At 42.8% G+C, this 18,623-nt stretch overlaps 2 protein-coding genes across 2 annotated transcripts; one reads left to right on the top strand and one right to left on the bottom strand.

Moving 5' to 3' along the window:
* Positions 1–239: 239 nt before the first annotated feature.
* On the top strand, positions 240–8,807 carry LOC110537102 (creatine kinase S-type, mitochondrial). Its single transcript, XM_021622871.3, has 10 exons — positions 240–471; positions 4,619–4,799; positions 5,411–5,609; positions 5,701–5,796; positions 5,886–6,107; positions 6,727–6,812; positions 7,443–7,566; positions 7,844–7,978; positions 8,102–8,227; positions 8,356–8,807. Exons 2-10 carry the CDS (start codon positions 4,651–4,653, stop codon positions 8,470–8,472), a joined length of 1,254 nt encoding a protein of 417 aa, XP_021478546.1. The 5' UTR covers positions 240–471; positions 4,619–4,650; the 3' UTR covers positions 8,473–8,807.
* A 3,627-nt stretch (positions 8,808–12,434) lies between these two features.
* LOC110537101 (ubiquitin-conjugating enzyme E2 L3) lies at positions 12,435–15,746 on the bottom strand. The gene is made up of 4 exons (XM_021622870.2): positions 15,424–15,746; positions 13,840–13,935; positions 13,474–13,660; positions 12,435–13,173 (listed from the first exon to the last, which is right to left on the bottom strand). The coding sequence occupies exons 1-4, from the start codon at positions 15,448–15,450 to the stop codon at positions 13,019–13,021; spliced, it is 465 nt and encodes a 154-aa protein (XP_021478545.1). The 5' UTR covers positions 15,451–15,746; the 3' UTR covers positions 12,435–13,018.
* Between the last annotated feature and the right edge of the window lie 2,877 nt (positions 15,747–18,623).

Genomic DNA, 18,623 nt, shown 5'->3' with positions numbered 1-18,623 from the left:
TCTCTGTCTTTTATAGTAGCCTATTTCAACAATGGTTTCACTTTCACACGTGCCTCTAATTGATCAAATCCCTCTATGTTATATGCATTAGTATCTAACAGATGCACTGACGTGATAAAATTCTATGATATAGCCTGTCAATATATGAATTGAATTCACAATGGAAATACAATTTTCATTGTGTGTGTGGGAGCGGGGGTTACCTCTAGTAAAGATTAAGGAAAGAACAAGGTCAAGACAGACAGCAGAGCAAGGACCGTCCAAGGTGTTGCACGAGGAATAAAAATACGATTGGTCAGCAGCACAGGTTCTTATCTCCCCATTGGCCTACAGCGTAAATTCTGAATTTTTAATTGGTTTAAAGCACAGGTCCTAATCCCACATTAGTGGGCGGAGTGTGGGATGAGAAATAGAGAAAAAGACTCCTGAAAGAGGATTCTATAGCAGGGAGGTATACCGGCAGTGAAACAGGTACTGTACTCTCTATGATTCCTCTCTCTATAGCTCTCCTCTATCTCTCATTCATTCTGGAAGGGGGGACATTAACAAACTGTTTTAAGTTAGATACTTGATACATTTTAAAATGGTAGATGAAGCCAAGTAGTTGTTCAAATCTAAATTACTTTGGTGAGAGCCCCTCCCTCCCACCTTGAGAACTACAGACAGATTTGAAGTTAATGTTTCCTTCTGCATATTTTAATAAGATTTTGCTGATATAGTCACTATCATTGTAAGACTGACATGATATTTGTTGAACAGAACAGGAGCCTTTTGGTGTTGAAATGTAGACTGGTCTACATAGTCTAGACCAGGGCTCTCCAACCCTGTTCCTGGAGAGCTATCCTGTAGGTTTTCGCTCCAACCCTGTTCCTGGAGAGCTATCCTCCTGTAGGTTTTCGCTCCAACCCTGTTCCTGGAGAGCTATCCTCCTGTAGGTTTTCGCTCCAACCCTGTTCCTGGAGAGCTATCCTCCTGTAGGTTTTCGCTCCAACCCTGTTCCTGGAGAGCTATCCTCCTGTAGGTTTTCGTTCCAACCCTGTTCCTGGAGAGCTATCCTCCTGTAGGTTTCCCTCCAACCCTGTTCCTGGAGAGCTATCCTCCTGTAGGTTTTCGCTCCAACCCTGTTCCTGGAGAGCTACCCTCCTGTAGGTTTTTCGCTCCAACCCTGTTCCTGGAGAGCTATCATCCTGTAGGTTTTCACTCCAACCCTGTTCCTGGAGAGTTATCTTCCTGTAGGTTTTTGCTTCAACCCTGTTCCTGGAGAACTACCCTCCTGTTGGTTTTCACTCCAACCCTGTTCCTGGAGAGCTACCTACCATCCTGTAGGTTTTCACTCCAACCCCAGTTGTAACTAACTTGATTCATTTTATCAACCAGCTAATTATTAGAATCAAGTGCGCTAGATTAGAGTTGGAATGAAAACCTACAGAATGGTAGGTAGCTCTCCAGGAACAGGGTTGGTGTGAAAACCTACAGGATGGTAGGCAGCTCTCCAGGAACAGGGTTGGAGTGAAAACCTACAGGATGGTAGGTAGCTCTCCAGGAACAGGGTTGGAGTGAAAACCTACAGGATGGTAGGCAGCTCTCCAGGAACAGGGTTGGAGTGAAAACCTACAGGATGGTAGGCAGCTCTCCAGGAACAGGGTTGGAGTGAAAACCTACAGGATGGTAGGCAGCTCTCCAGGAACAGGGTTGGAGTGAAAACCTACAGGATGGTAGGCAGCTCTCCAGGAACAGGGTTGGAGTGAAAACCTACAGGATGGTAGGCAGCTCTCCAGGAACAGGGTTGGAGTGAAAACCTACAGGATGGTAGGCAGCTCTCCAGGAACAGGGTTGGAGTGAAAACCTACAGGATGGTAGGCAGCTCTCCAGGAACAGGGTTGGAGTGAAAACCTACAGGATGGTAGGCAGCTCTCCAGGAACAGGGTTGGAGTGAAAACCTACAGGATGGTAGGCAGCTCTCCAGGAACAGGGTTGGAGTGAAAACCTACAGGATGGTAGGCAGCTCTCCAGGAACAGGGTTGGAGTGAAAACCTACAGGATGGTAGGTAGCTCTCCAGGAACAGGGTTGGAGTGAAAACCTACAGGATGGTAGGCAGCTCTCCAGGAACAGGGTTGGAGTGAAAACCTACAGGATGGTAGGTAGCTCTCCAGGAACAGGGTTGGAGTGAAAACCTACAGGATGGTAGGTAGCTCTCCAGGAACAGGGTTGGAGTGAAAACCTACAGGATGGTAGGCAGCTCTCCAGGAACAGGGTTGGAGTGAAAACCTACAGGATGGTAGGTAGCTCTCCAGGAACAGGGTTGGAGAGCCCTGGTCTAGTCTGATGTTCTAAAGGAGGGCAGAGCATGTTCATAGTGATACTTAATCCTTATATTCATTATTAACTGTCAGTAACTGCTTCATGACTCGAGATAATGCATCATTTTGAGAGCTTTACAAAGAAGTAGTATTATGTCTGTTCACTACATCCCCACATATTAAATACTCAAGCAGTGTTTTTGTTGTTTTTTGTTGTTGTTTTTTTTACAATTATTAATGACAAAAAACACAAGGAAGGGGTAACACAGAAGTATTAGAACATGAAGAACAAACAATACAGCATCAAGACACTATCAAACATGTATCAGTCTTTCTGCAACAGAGCCATCCTTATGTGTGAGAGTGCGCGTGCATGATAGTGATATAAAATATATGTCATAGTTTCCCTTTTCATGATCACAATCTTGTAAAACCCGAACCCTCCAAGATCCCCCCACAGTTCCCCAATAGCTGTCCCTCAACCATTCGAGGCCCCTCCCACAGTCCCCCCCCCCCCCCCCCCCCTCCCGGAAGAAAAAAAATACAATTAATTCAATTAAGTGTGACAGTGTTAACACTCCTCTCCATATTGGCTAGTAGGGATGAAAGTTCCTTCTCGACACTGATCTAAGGTCAGTTTTACGTTTCTCCCCCTGATGATTAGAATTGGGGGAGGATAATAAACTGATCCTAGATCTGTAGTAATCCTGGCTTTAAAGCATTACAATCCAATGTGACTGACTGATGGCTGCCTTTAAACCACCATATAGGCCTGTCATACCAGAAAGTTGCTGTTTCTGACATAACCTTATCACTGATTCACTGGTCTTTGCTGTCAGGGCTGTAGCCCCCCTTTCTCTTTCTACGTCTCTGTGTTCATCTTTTCCACCTCTTATTTTCCATCTCTCCCTCATCTCTCTCTTTCTGTCTCACTTATCTCTCAATCTCTTTCTCTGTCTCTATAACTCTCTGTATCTCTTTCTCGCTGTGTGTGTGTGTGTGTCTCTCTCTCTCTCTTTCTTCCTTTCCCATCCCACTGTCTTTGTCTTGGCCTGTGTCCTGTCTCGAGAGACTGTGGCTGGTTCAGAATATCAGAGCAGAACAGAACACGAGGCCTGTGGTGTTTTGATTCCAGAAAGAGCGGTCTTGGCATTAGACCCATCTGGCACTGTTTCTCTCCTCCAGATTTCTATAAATAATAATTTATTTGCAGTGCTGACAGCCTCCTCCATTCTGACTCCTCAGCCATCTAGTGGGTTCTAGTCATGCTGTATCAAGGAAAACACAGCCACAACTTTGATGTCAATAGAGTTTAAATGACCCAGAGATGTTACCTTGTGTCCAGACACTGATATGCATGTAGTTTTCCTTGATATGGATCATAGAGCAGAGAGGGTGGATCATTAGCTTTGCAGCCAACTGATGATCTGATGGAATAGTACTCTTCCTGTATTCTTAATGAAGAACAATCGCATGGAACCAAGTCAACTGACGACTGCAGATCATGATGGAATAGATGTGTAGAATGATAATCAAGACAGGAAGTCAATCCCAGCTTTTGTTTCCGCTCTGACAGGGATTAGTGAATAGACCTCTACTAGACCTCTACAGACCTAAATACAGTAGACCTCTCTATTTTAAGACAGCTTTCCCTCTCTCTCTGTCCTCTGCACTGCGGTGAAGGACAAGCTTTCACATTTAGATTTTAGTCACAGGACATACTGAGAGGAATAACTTGTTCGGGCAGGGGCAAAACCAAATGTAATTTTATCTTGGTGACCTAAGATCAGTGTATAGGGGCAACTTCATCCTACCTACTCCTCCTTGATGGTGGCGGCCAGATTGTGCTTGCTAAGAGGCCATCCTGTGAGGCCAGTTTAGGAAACTGAGCTTAATCAGCCATCTGCTGATACTCCCGTCTCATACTGTAAGCTCGTTATCCACGACCTACATCTACTCTATAAGATATAAAACATTTAAAAAATGGACTTGTTACGATACAATTGAATACAGTACAATCAACCAACTGGAAGTGCATTGTAACTCAACTGAGGACATGAAGTAAGTTTGAGTTGCAGCATCCACAGTCTGTATTTCATAGACAAAAGGTAGTGGCCAATGGGCTAAAGGTAGGAAGTGTATTGTTCTGTAGGAGGAGATTCTTCCCACAGCTCACCTGATGTGAAGGACATACACACAAAGAAACTAATGCATAGATAAATACATATTTAAGAATTTTTAAGAAGTAAAACCTTTGAAATGTGTAAATTTTTTCTTGTCTCTCTTCTTCCCTAATTCCTCTCTCTCTCTCCCCCAGTTGACCTGATTCTGACCTCTGAACTGTCCAAGATGGCGACCTCCTTCACAAGAATGATGTCCGGCCGTAACACGGCCGTGCTGTTGGCCAGCCTGGGAGTAGGCACCATGGCAACCGGCTACCTGATGACCGACAGCAACATCCTGTCCGCTGAGGAGAGGAGGAAGCTCTATCCACCCAGGTAGGACTACAAACAACATGGCCTCTAATGGACTGTGGACGGCCATCCTGGCACGGCCATCCTATACAGACGGATAATTCATTTGGAATACAGGTGTTGGGCCTAGGATAGCTGCATCGATTGAATAGGAACAACTATAATCTGACACCCAGTGTGCAGTCCAAATGTAAGTCTAAGGTAGAGGGGCGGGGAATGAAACCTTAGTAGATACAAGTGTTGCCAGTCACCTCCTTCACGCTCTTTCTGACATTCACATTTAGTAAACACACACACACACACACACACACACACACACAGGGACAGGGACAGGGACAGGAGTCAAGGGGAGACCAGATCAGGAACTAAGGCTTGAGCCATAGATTAGACAGATCACCAACACTCTAAAATAACTTCCTCTACTTGTCTCAATCAATCAAACAACCAATTAATATGTACCTGTCCAAATAAACAACATCCACATTACATCTAAAACCGCAGCCCTCTTGGCAAGGGGTGTGTCCATAATCAAACCCTATTTGAAATGTCCTTCACAGTGCACATCCTATACAGACAGATAATTCATTTGGAATGTCTATGTTTCAAATGAAAACTACTTTTCCCATCATCCCCAGCGCTGACTATCCTGACCTGAGGAGGCACAATAACTGCATGGCGCACTCCCTGACCCCTGCTATCTACGGTAAGCTGAGAGACAAGGTGACCCCTAACAACTGGAGCCTGGACCAGTGCATCCAGACCGGAGTGGACAACCCTGGCCACCCGTTCATTAAGACTGTTGGCATGGTGGCTGGGGACGAGGAGAGCTACGAGGTACTGTATGTGTGCTTGAGTTTGTGTGTTTTTTTCTATATTTTGAAGGAGGTATCTCCTTTTGGTTAACTGTTCATCCTGTCCTCTGCAGGTGTTTGCTGATATATTTGACCCCGTCATCAAAGACCGACACAATGGCTACGACCCCAAAACAATGAAACACCCCACTGATCTGGACGCGTCCAAGGTAACACACACACACCTCCAGTAACCTCTACACACTACATGAGATAGTCCATTATTCTCCGATTTACTGATAACCCTCCTTCTCCTCAGATCACCAACGGTATGTTTGATGAGAAATACGTTCTGTCGTCTCGCGTGCGTACAGGCCGTAGTATCCGTGGTCTGAGCCTGCCCCCGTGCTGCTCCCGCTCGGAGCGCCGTGAGGTAGAGCGTGTGACCGTTCAGGCCCTGGCCGGCCTGAAGGGTGATCTGGCCGGACGTTACTACAGCCTGGGAGACATGACGGAGAAGGAGCAGCAGCAGCTTATTGATGTGAGACACTCAGAGGACGTTTCTCTATCTATCGATCTATCTATCTAATCTACCTATCTATCTTTCTGTCTGTGGGTCTGTCTGTCCATCTGTCTGTATCTCTCTATCTCTCTGCATCCCCCTCTCTCTCTTCCTCTTTGTCTGTCTCTCTTCGCCTCTTATCCCAAAATGTACATACATGTATTATCATAATCTGACTGCATATGGGATTCCTCATATCCATGATAATGTCTACTTATATTGCCATGCTAATGGCAGGGATTGTTGTGAGGATTATGCTGAAATAGTGCAACTGGAACCTAGACTGTAGTGACAACATTGTTTCATGACTTTTATTGGACCCGACTCATTTGAGGACATGGTTTTTAATTGCACTAATTTGTCTTCATTCCCCAGTGGTAGGCCTACCAATGATTTAATGAAGTTTAGCACAGTGGAAAAAAGGGTCTTACCCAGTTAATCCACTCAGTCTAGACAGACTGGGGTGACTTTGCGTTTAATCCTAACGGCTAAGATTAAGATTGGAAATAGAGGTAATCTTTGGGAGAGATTACACTAGTCTTGATCTTTAACTTTCAGTCTCATTAACCTTTGTACTCTGAACCTCACGTTGCCTCAGGAGCATTTCCTGTTCGACAAGCCCGTCTCTCCTCTGCTGACCTCTGCCTTCATGGCCCGTGACTGGCCTGATGCCAGGGGCATCTGGTAAGACCAGAGTAGTAGAGAGCCAACCCATGTCCCCAAAACTACACTACCTGTAGAGAGACTTAGTACTAAGAAACTGGTAAGGCCAGAGTAGTAGAGAGCCCAACCCTGTCCCTGTAGATTTAAAAACCTGTAGCACTGTCTTGTATCGTAATAGCTGTAGAGATCGTACTATCGGTGATTAGGGGCACCTGGTAAGACCAGTAGAGAGCAGAACCATGTTTCCATACCATTATGGCATTGGGAAAGGTCTCTTCCTCTGACTACTCTTCATCCTCCTCCTCTCGTCCTCTTCTCCCCAAAGTGTCATTACATCAATGTCCTAGCCCTGAATTCCCATTTCCGTGACCACCTCCTTATCTTCCTCCTCTTCCTCTTCCCCTCCCTCTCCTCCTCCTCCTCCTTCTCTCTCCTCTCCCCTGTAGGACCACTTCCTGTTTGACAAGCCTGTCCCCCCCTTGTTGACGTGTGCATTTCATGGCCCGACGGCAGGGGCCTCTGGTAGGGTCTACAAGGCTCTCATCAGCAGAATCCTCTAACCAGCATGTGTGTGCTGTGATCACAGAAGTTGACAATCAATGCAACCAACAAATGTTTCTAGATTCTTAGGAATGTGTTCTTTCTCTCCAGGCACAACAATGAGAAGACCTTCTTGATCTGGGTCAATGAGGAGGACCACACCAGGGTCATCTCCATGGAGAAGGGAGGAAACATGAAGAGAGTGTTCGAGAGGTTCTGCAGAGGACTCCAACAGGTAATTTACATTTACATGTCACATGTAATGATGCTTGTCTGTACACTCTTAAAAAAGGGTTCCAAAAGGGCTCTTCGGCTGTCCCCATAGGAGAACCCTTTTTGGTTCCAGGTAGAACCATTTTTGGTTCCAGGTAATACTACCTGGAACCAAAAGGGGTTATTTGAAGGGTTCTCCTATGAGGATAGCTGAATAACCATTTTATGTTGTAGATAGCACCCTTTTGTCTATAATATACATGTACAGTAGATCATTAATGTGGCCCCCCATCCTCTAGGTGGAGAAGCTGATCCAGGAGAGAGGCTGGGAGTTCATGTGGAACGAGCGCCTGGGATACATCCTGACCTGTCCCTCTAACCTGGGTACTGGACTCAGGGCTGGAGTGCACATCAGACTGCCCAACCTCAGCAAGGTAACACACACGCATTCTCTTTCTCTTTCCTTTTCCTCAAAGTTTTTACTTGGATTGTCCCTGTGCATTGACCCCTCTTTCCCTAGACAAAGCATTTATTAAAGTTCTGTACTTACCATGCAGGACCCTCGCTTTGGTAAGATCCTGGACAACATGCGTCTGCAGAAGAGAGGGACAGGCGGAGTTGACTCAGCCACAACTGGAGACACCTTTGATATCTCCAACAACGACCGTCTGGGAAAATCTGAGGTAAAACTAGAACCGATATTCTATGAATGAATGAATAACTGAAGGAAACTGTAAACCATCTCTATCTGGACTAGAGATTAAACTCCCCTTGACCGCTGATAACTGTGTGTATCGGTGCGTGTGTATAGGTGGAGCTGGTCCAGTTGCTGGTTGATGGAGTCAACTATCTGATTGACTGTGAGAAGAAGCTGGAAAGGGGGCAGGACATCAAGGTCCCCTCCCCCATCGCCCAGTTCAGAAAGTGAAACACCTGAGCCCCACATCTGAGAGGAAGTGACCCGCTCTGCGGTTAGAGAGGGCCAAAGAAGAGGAGCATGATCCCTCCTCATCCCCAAACTGAGCAATTTGGAGTAAAGTAGAAGTAGAATGTCTTTCCACTGGTCCAGGGACAAGTGTTGGTGTATCCCCCTTGATGGTTAAGGCTGGGGTTGGGGGTATCATAATCTGATCCTAGATCTGTGGTTAGGGACAGCTTCTACCAGGAGCGAAAGTCTTACCTGTAACACTAACCTCAATAAAAATCAACCCTAATAAAACCACTGATCTCTGATCAATAAAATAACTAATTGTCTGATTCCAAGGCGACGTTACAGCTTGTGTTTTCTCCTACTAATCATTCTACCCCAACTAAAAGCTTAAATACCTTTTCAATTAACAACTGACTGGGAATGTCCATAACTGTAGTACGTTTCCATTCCCCAAAAATGTCATTGGACTTTTTATATGTAATGACTGTGTAGAAGATCCATCATTCACTGTGAAGTTGACTATATTGAATATTTCAAACTTTTTTAACAAATCAAAAACGGAAAACTTGGGCATGCAAAATTATTCAGCCCCTTTACTTTCAGTGCAGAAAACTCTCTCCAGAAGTTCAGTGAGGATCTCTGAAGGATCCAATGTTGACCTAAATGACTAATGATGATAAATACAATTAAGGGGGCTGAATAATTTTGCATGCCCAAGTTTTCCGTTTTTGATTTGTCAAAAAAGTTTGAAATATCCAATAAATGTCGTTCCACTTCATGATTGTGTCCCACTTGTTGTTGATTCTTCACAAAAAACACAGTTTTATTTATTTAAATACAGTTTTATATCTTTATGTTTGAAGCCTGAAATGTGGCAAACAGTCGCAAAGTTCAAGGGGGCCGAATACTTTCGCAAGGCACTGTATATACCCTTTGTTGGCAATGACAGAGGACAAACGTTTTCTGTAAGTCTTCACAAGGTTTTCACACACTGTTGCTGGTATTTTTGCCCATTTTTTTTTTGCCCCACTGTATAGCTGTGTTGTAGGTGGAAGTCTGGCAGTGTACAGTTCCAATCTCTCCAGTGAGTCTCTTCTCTCAGCAGGCCTCTGTCTCCCACCAGCTGATCTGCCATAATGGGTTTACTGCAGTAACAGAGTTTAACCCTGAGTTAAGCACTTTTAGAGGTCAGACAGAGAGGAACAGAGATCCAATTCCACCAATGGAACTACCAGTAGAATTGGCACAGATGTCTCTAATCTAACCTTTATTCATCCAGGTTAGTCTCAATTAGATAAAATACAAATCGCAGTTGAGGGCTCCAGACTAGAATGGGAGCAGCCTCAGTGCCAAAACGTCTGTCTGTCTTAAAAGGGTAGATTCTGTCCATCTGTCTGTCCATCTGTCCGTCTGTCTGTCTCTAGGAGGGTAATTGGGCTACTTGGAGCAGCTTAGTGGCGTGGAGATAATCAGCTAATCGCTGCCTGCTATATTTACACTGAGAGGGTCAGGGGACCACAGAAACAGAGGGCATATAGGACATTTTTTTGCATGTCGGAAAGACCAGGTGGCAGATCTGCTCTAGATATTATGCTTCTATGCTTTGGACATTGTGTGACTGAGAGGGCAAGTACCAGTGGGTTTGTGTGTGTAGGTGTGAGAGGGTCTGTGACCACTAACATGGTCAGACAGGAAACTGAATCTGGTCGGTGTATTTTTAGCAGTGTTCTGACCACTAGTCTTCTGTCTAATGCCAAGGAGGAGACATTAGAAATTTGAGAGATGAGGGTTGTAGATTTGTCCCATGGTAAGACGTGGGGTTTGGTATAATGCACAAACAACCAGAATATAGCTTTTTGTAGTTTACTGAAAGTTTCCGTACATACATCTTCATCTGTATCCCACAATGATCTGTCCTATAGTAGAATCTAGACTACCCACTGAAATAAAAGCAAAAATAAATCCCATTTAATATCACAACTGCCATTGAGCTCTATTAAAATGTTAATTTTCCTTTGGACAATTCACATAATGGTCAAGCTATGTAATACTACACCAGTATAATAGTGTGGTGCTGTCTGTAAATGAATTTTTCCATAACCTTATGGTCCTCGGTCGCTCATCATCAGCAGCAGGGGTCACCACACTGACCTCGCTGCTCCAACTCCTACGGGCCCTTCACTTCGGTGCTTTTCCATTGAGACTTACTCCCACACTAGTGGCTCGTCAGCGTTTTATGTTAATGTAGGCTGTAGTGTTGTGTTTCCATCAGGAGTGACACTAAAGACTTGTGATGCACAGAACCTCCTCAACGACCTCAGCATCACTCAAGACTGTTGCTTTGTGAGAAGGTGTTAAAAGTTAACAGTTATAGACATTATTATAAATGCCAGTTGAAAAGTACCCAGGCCCTTGCGTTGTCTCCAAATTAGAGCAGGTCCCCCGGAGCCAAAGGCCCAGTGAGACACGGGTGCTGGCCCCCGTAGATGGAAACATAAAAGTCTGAGCCTTTTGGGTAAAAGACTGGGGTAAACCATCAATGGAAATGTTCCAATGAAGATGTAGACTAGAGGACCATGGGAAACTGAGTCCACATTCACTTCAAAGACAACACTAGTTTCTACTACACGTGAGGGTATCGATCTGAACAAAGCAGTGCGCAGAATCACTAATCTGCGCAGAACATAATTACAAACCATTTGACTTCAAATTGAAGAATCCCAAATAAGATATATTTGACTAAAACACTAATTTCAAACCTTGCTTAGATTTGTATATGAACACGTCTCTCTCTATATTATGCGTGGGAATAGGGAACGCATCTCAAATTAAAATCACTTGGAGCTGATCTCCTGGTGTCATTTATGCCCAACAATAAAAAATGTAAATAAACAATTTATTTTTTATAATTTTATGCTCAGAAAACCTTGGGGGCCAAATAAGGCAACCTGGCCTGTGGGTCGCCGGTTGAGGAACCCCGGCAGAGATAGACCCATTGGGCAGCACACAATTGAACCAGCATAGTCCGGGTTATGGTTTGGCCGGGGTAGGCCGTCAGTGTAAATAAGAATTTGTTCTTAACTGACTTGCCTAGTTAAAGGTTAAATTAAAAACAATTGAAGACCCAGAGACCTTTGGATAAGGAGCTCCATTTCTCTTGTAAAGTATCGTCCTCTAGTGGTGAAAAAGTGTTACTGACATATACTGGTCTCTTCAGTACCTTGCATGCATCTCATTGGCAGTCAACCAATTCATCACATCATTGGTCCTAACCCTTCAGTGTTTACAGATCCCTGTGGACTGGATGGGAAACTGCCTCCTGCCTCTAGGTGGTTACTGGCTAACTTTCATTTACAATTGCATATATTACTAAAATAATCAAATGTTCTGGTCCAATGCCATTATTATTCCCCACTGGCAGCTGTTCCTTCTCCTAGTACTGGTCAGGTGGAATGACTAAACAAATTTGTAAATGACTACATTTCTGCAATTGACTCATCTGATTCGCAAATACCTTTGTATGACAAATATGTGTACAAGATTAGTGAATTTGTGCAGTGCCTTTCTAGGGCTGATCACTTCAATACCCAGAAAACGTTTTGCCATCCCCCCAGTCACAGAGGAAGAATGATAAGCAGTTTCCATGGGAACAAGATGTGATAGTCCGATTCCCTTCTTGGAAAAGGCAAGTGGGCAAAGGTGTAAAGTGGGGTACTTCCTGTCACATGGTCAGACCTTTACAGGAAGTGTCATATCTGCTTTACAAAACATTTCATGATAATTTCTCAATTAAGGTTCACACACATTTTTTTCTTCTCCTTTTTATAACATCTGGAACATCGTATTGGTGACAAACTGAAGTTTTATGGTGAACTTAAAAGCTAGTTCCACAGAGCAAAGTGCAACTTAAGCAAAACAATAAAAAGAAATAGAAAATAAACATTTTGTCACACACCTCCTGAACCTGGATGCTTTAAATGTTTATCATTTAGTTGCTTTTGGGGTTGTTTTTTTATGTTACATATTTTAGTGAGGGGAAGGAGTGAGAGGAAAAGGGTTAGCAAACAGACCACAAGTTGAGCATTTAGCAAATAGCTTTCAAAACAGTCGACAATCTTTATACAGGTCTGCTCCAGCAATCAATACACTTCTGTGAACAAATCATGAGCAGAACAACATTTTATCCACATATTTGTTTCCTCTCCCTGTTACAGGTTGCTCTCTCTGGCCCAAATCTGGCACTTTTATAATTTAATTTAAGAAATCAGTAGAAAGTTAGTAACAGCCACAAGCTAACACCCAGAGGTGACCGACGAGCCTGATTCACGACAAAGTCCTGTTGCCAGGGCAAAGTGGAGCCGAGATATACCGCCCCAGGAGGAGGAGGGGGGCTAGAAGGATGTGTGTACGTGTGTGAGGGCCATTTTCAGGAGATGGGGTAAGAACAAAGGGGTATAGGTGGTCTTGGAAGAGGGGAGAGAGGAGTTGAGAGAGGGTCCCGGGGGAGGGAAGAAAGGGAAGAGGGAGTCACACGTTTGCGTTCTCAGTCCATAGGTCGTTTTTCTCCATGTTTCTTTGTAAACTCTTCTGCGTTCTTAAAGAATTTTTTACGGTCCTTAGAGTATTCCTCTGCTAGGTCTGCCCTGAGAGGATGCTCTGGCTGGGGGTCGTTGACCAGCGCGATCAGGGACTGGATCACTGCAAAGAGCCAAGCAGGACAAAAGAGACCGTAAGAATGGTGTAAAAATGGATGACGACATATGAAACAAGTCAGAAAGACACATTGAAATCCATAACCAGGCTTAGGATACAGGATGGAAACCTCTCCAGCCAAATAGATATGAGCCTCTGAGGGAGAGGAGACTGGAGGGTTAGGGTTCAGACAGCATTTCAATGACAAATTATGAAAAATTGCAAATAATAACTACAGAAGAAAACCAGTGTCCATTGCCTCTGTCTCGCTCTCCGTGTGTGTGTGCACGCTTCTTTCCACCGTACCTTGGTCAGTTTTAGTGGCTGGTTTCCAATTCTCTGCGCTGATCACAGGCAGACACACCTGTCCCTTCTCGTCGATGTTGGGGTGGTAGATCTTCGTCTTGAACGTGATCTTGGGGGGCTTGAATGGGTACTCCGCAGGGAAGATTATCTCGATCCTGAACGCACCTTTATCGTATGGAGGGTTGTCCTTTTAGAGGGGAGAAAGAGAGAGAATGATGTTTGGTTAAAAGGCGAACTGAGTCCTGCTGAACATGTCACAGCAACAAATACATTTTAATATCGCTGTGAGTGCCTTGGTCCTCCTTGTTATTCTGCTCATGTTTTCTGTCTGGAGAAAGTAGTACGTAGTACCGCTAGGCTACTTACTGGAACAATGAGGCCTTGCCAAGTCAAAATATTTGTTTCATCCACTTGAATGTTACGGAAATTTTTCATTCCAGACTTGCGGATTTCATCAAGTTCCTGAAAAAGAGAGAGAAAACATAATGAACAAGTTCTCCTGTACTGCTAATTAATGACAGTTAATCACAAACATCACCACTACGGGAAGCAGAAAGGTGTATATCAAACTAGAGATAAAGGACTGATAAAACATGTCTGTTGGCTGAGTCTTAGTAACCATTAAACAAGCTGTGTCCGATAGGCCAAAACAGCCCAATGACTGAATCACACAGGTAAACACAGACCGAATGACTACAACGAGTACTAGGGATGAGCCTATATCTGACACCTTAACTGTCTCTCTCTCATCCTGGTAGCCAAGCAGCCACATCCCTTCCCTCAGACACCCACCCAGGAAGTGTTCCAGTGCATTCTCACACTCTGATCTCACTACAGAACACTGCTCTCTGCCAAACCAGGGCTGGTAATCTTTCACTACAGATCATAAGATTGGGGGTAGTGTTACAGTGTGTTATTGTGACAAGGACATTACAGTTAACACACCCATAACAATAAAACATGGGCACACAGCTTCCTGGTTTAATTTCTCTCCATATAAATCTGAGCTTGAATGTAGACTTACTCTATGTCCTACGGTTGTTTTGAGAAAATACATGGTTTACAAGTCTGTGTAAAAACGTTCTAAGAAATAACCACTGGTGGCACAAATAAACAAAAAGCTAAAGTTAGGTTAATCGATTAAGTTTGTTAACACCCAGTGTTGAGAACAGGAGGATTGTTTACACACAGTGTTGGTCAGCTAATGTGACTGTTGGCTATAAAGCTAGCTGGCTAGTTTATTGAGGTCGAATGAATGAAATTCAACTAGCTTAGCTAACGTACTTGGCAGAGAATACATTTCTACAATTTCGCTTTCGATTCATTCGATGACTATTCAAAACAATTAAAAACTGAGAAACCAAATATGAGGAAATGCATGTAATTGGCTAGCTGGTTAGCTTCCTCGGTTACACATTGAAAAAATAAGCGGAATTAACCTGAGTTGCTAACTAGCTGGTTTTCTCATAGAACCACACTGTTAGCTAACTAGGTAACTGCTGTGCATTGCACAATTAATTCCCTTGCTAAGGTTCGCAAGTTAGCCAGCTAGTAGCGTTAGCTAGCCAGCCAAGTTTTTCTGAGACAATGTTCAATCATGTTGAACCTGCGTCACGCAATGTATGACACAATATTGAATTCAATCTAAATACATTTGATGACACATTGGTACTTAATTTATATTAACAATACACGGATCTTGCATATTAATATACCGGTGCTAACATCAAAACATCACCAAAAAACTGCTAGCTGGTTAGCTTAGCATGCTAACGTCTAGCTAGCTTCATTTTCCGCTTACTGGAGATTCATGAGGTTTCTAATAGTGTGGGGCTAAATTAAACAAATTTAACGACACTTTTAATTTTATCGGAGATTTAGCAATCTGAATGTTGTATTCTCTTTAATCTAATATTTGAAAATCCTAATTTGATTGATCAGGAAATGTACCTTGTGCAGCCTCCTGCTCGCCGCCATCGTGGAATTACTGTCTGTACCCAGAATACACAGCGATATCCAAATAGTCCACTCACTCTCACCTCTGTACACTGTGTGTACTGTGTACGCACTGTAATTTGAGTGTACTTTGATTTTAGTTATTATCTTGAAGTTATTTTGTCAAATGAGAGCATTTGTCAATGTATTTAGCCTAGTTTGGGAGAAGCCTACACATTATGGGCCACTATTTGTCACCTGATTTAAATAGTAAAAGTGTAATCACATCTGAGCTGAGGCAATCACATCTGAAAACATACTTATAGCAGGTTGCTGTTGAAATAATAAGATCATGCAGTGGTGTAAACCGTGCCCCTCTCCCCCCGTTGGTCGGTTGAGCTAACATAGGCTAATGTGATTAGCATGAGGTTGTAGGTAAGAAAACATTTCCCTGGACATAGACATATCTGACATGGGCAGAAAGCTTAAATTCTTGTTCATCTAACTGCACTGCCCAATTTACAGTAACTATTACAATGAAATAATACCACGCTATTGTTTGAGGAGAGTGCACAATTATGAAAATGTATTAATAAACCAATTAGGCACATTTGGGCAGTCTTGATACAACGTTTTGAAGAAATATGCACTGGTTCATTGGATCATTCTAAAACGTTGCACATACACTGCTGCCATCTATTGGCCAACATCTAAATTGCACCTGGGCTGGAATAATACATTATGCCCTTTCTCTGGTACAAAAATAATAATAATAACGCATGTTTTTTTCATTGTATAATCTTTTACCAGATCTAATGTGTTATATTCTCCTAAATTAATTTCACATTTACACAAACTTCAAAGTGTTTCCTTTCAAATGGCATCAAGAATATGCATATCCTTGATTCAGGTCCTGAGCTACATGTAGTTAGATTAGTTAGATTAGTTAGATTTGGACATGTCATTTTAGGCGAAAATTGAAAAAAGGGTGAGATCCTTAAGCGGTGTTAACTAAAAATACTTTAAAGTTCTACTTAAGTCGTTTTTGGGATATATCTGTACTTTACTCTTTACATTTTTTGACAACTTTAACTTTTACTCCCCTACATTCCTAATGAAAATAATGTTGTTTTTACTCCATACATTTTCCCTGACACTCAAAAGTAGGCCTACTCATACATTTTGAAGGCTTAGCAGGACAGGAAAATGGTCCAATTCACACACTTATCAAGAGAGCTTCTCTGGTCATCCCTACTGCTTCTGATCTGGTGGACTCACTAAACACAAATGCTTCATTGGTACATTATGTCTGATTGTTGGAGTGTGCCCCTGACTATCCATAAATAAATAAAAAATAAGAAAATCAAGCCTTCTGGCTTGCTTAATATAAGGAATGTGAAATTATTTATGCTTCTACTTTTACTTTTGATAAGGGAGTATATTTTAGCAATTACATTTAATTTTACTTGACTCATTTTCTATTAAATTAAGAATTTTCTATTCTATCTTTACCTTTACTCAAGTATGACAATTGGGTACTTTGTCCAGCACTGAGAACATGGTACAAAATATTTAACAATGGTTTGTATAGTGCCATGCCCCCTTGTGAGCCTAATCTGAATGGCTCCTTTTCCAAATCAATAAAGCATTCTGAAGCTTACAAGAACCAGTGTGCTGGAGTTTATTTTTCCCAAAAGGTTTTCTACACCAGGAACAATATAAGGTGTACAAACAAACCTCCCTTTATCATCAGAACGTGTAAACCAACTACATCACATACGAACAACAACTTACATACCCACATAAACAATGCAGGTCTGGGCAGAGGAGATGTAGTCCTTGTTTATGTGGGTCTGTAAGTTGTTGTTCGTGTGTGATGTAGTTGGTCTGTAAGTTGTTGTTCATATGTGTATGTTTTGTATTTGGTGTGAAAAAAAAATAGATCCCTCACTGAATCAAACTTTTGCCTTAAAATCTATGGAATAGCCTACTACCATGATGGAACATATGCTATACCATAGGTACCATACTTCAGTGGTGGAAAAAGTACTCAATTGTCAGAAAATGACCAAAATGTATGGGAGTAGGAAGTACATATTTTCTTTAGGAATGTAGTGGAGTAAAAGTAAAAGTTGTCAATTAAGTAATATACACAAGTGCCATACTTCCAAAAACTTGCATGGACGATACCAGAGAGAAAGAGGTGAAGCGAGGCCCAACTCGGACAAAAATCTACCTCCTCCAGAAGGTGGCGTTGTTTAGTTTCCTTCGCTTGCCTAAGCAAGGAGTTTTTGTATGGAGTTCAATGATAGTGTCGAATTTTATCAACAAAAAATAGAATGGCTTATTTGCTACGTGAGGATTATTTAATCGAATATAAGTTTTGTAATGTTTAGGTTGTTATGAGTGATATAAGTAGGACACGTAACATCCCGGACACTTTTTGAAAACACATTATATCGGAGTTGTCTGGAGATGGCTATGCAAATTAATGACATGAGGCTAGTAGCATAGCATCTCTCTACATTTAATACAGGTGGTTGACATCAACAACCCTCATTGAATATTTAAAACTTTATTACAATAATTAGATGTATCCACCAATCCAAAGAGATGTATTTGCGGGCACTTGTCAACCGCCGTGCCGCTTTGTGGACAACGACTCCTGTTGTTAGGGCAGAGAGACAAGTATCTTGTCAGTATATACATCATTTTTGACAATACTGATATGGGTGTTATTATAGTGTATGCTATGTCCTCTAGGGGGCATACTGGTAAACATATAATCCCTTGCAGAGAAAACACACACACACAATAAATTAAAGATGAATTGGCACCATCTCCTCTCCTCCTCTTTTCACCTCGTCTTCTTGTGACCCACTCACTGTTCATAGGGATAGCTGGAGACCAGTGGAGGTGAGGATGGTGCATAATGATGGCTGGAATGGAGTGCAACAGCTGGAATGGAGTAAATTGAATTTTTATTTAACTAGGCAAGCCAGTTAAGAACAAATTCTTATTTACAATGACGGCCTACCCCAGCCAAACCCTAACCCAGACGACGCTGGGCCAATTGTGTGCCGCCCTATGGGACTCCCAATCACGGCCGGTTGTGATACAGCTTGGAATCAAACCAGGGTCTGTAGTGACACCTCTAGCTCTGAGATGCAGTGCCTGAGACCGCTGCACCGCTAAGGGAAATTATGTTTGATACC

The sequence above is a fragment of the Oncorhynchus mykiss genome, chromosome 12 (genome assembly GCF_057628025.1).
Source record: "Oncorhynchus mykiss isolate SJ-2025 chromosome 12, ASM5762802v1, whole genome shotgun sequence".
In the NCBI taxonomy this organism is placed as follows: Eukaryota; Metazoa; Chordata; class Actinopteri; order Salmoniformes; family Salmonidae; genus Oncorhynchus; species Oncorhynchus mykiss.
The sequence above is the reverse complement of the archived record's forward strand: the minus strand, read 5'-3'. Positions and strand labels throughout refer to the sequence as shown.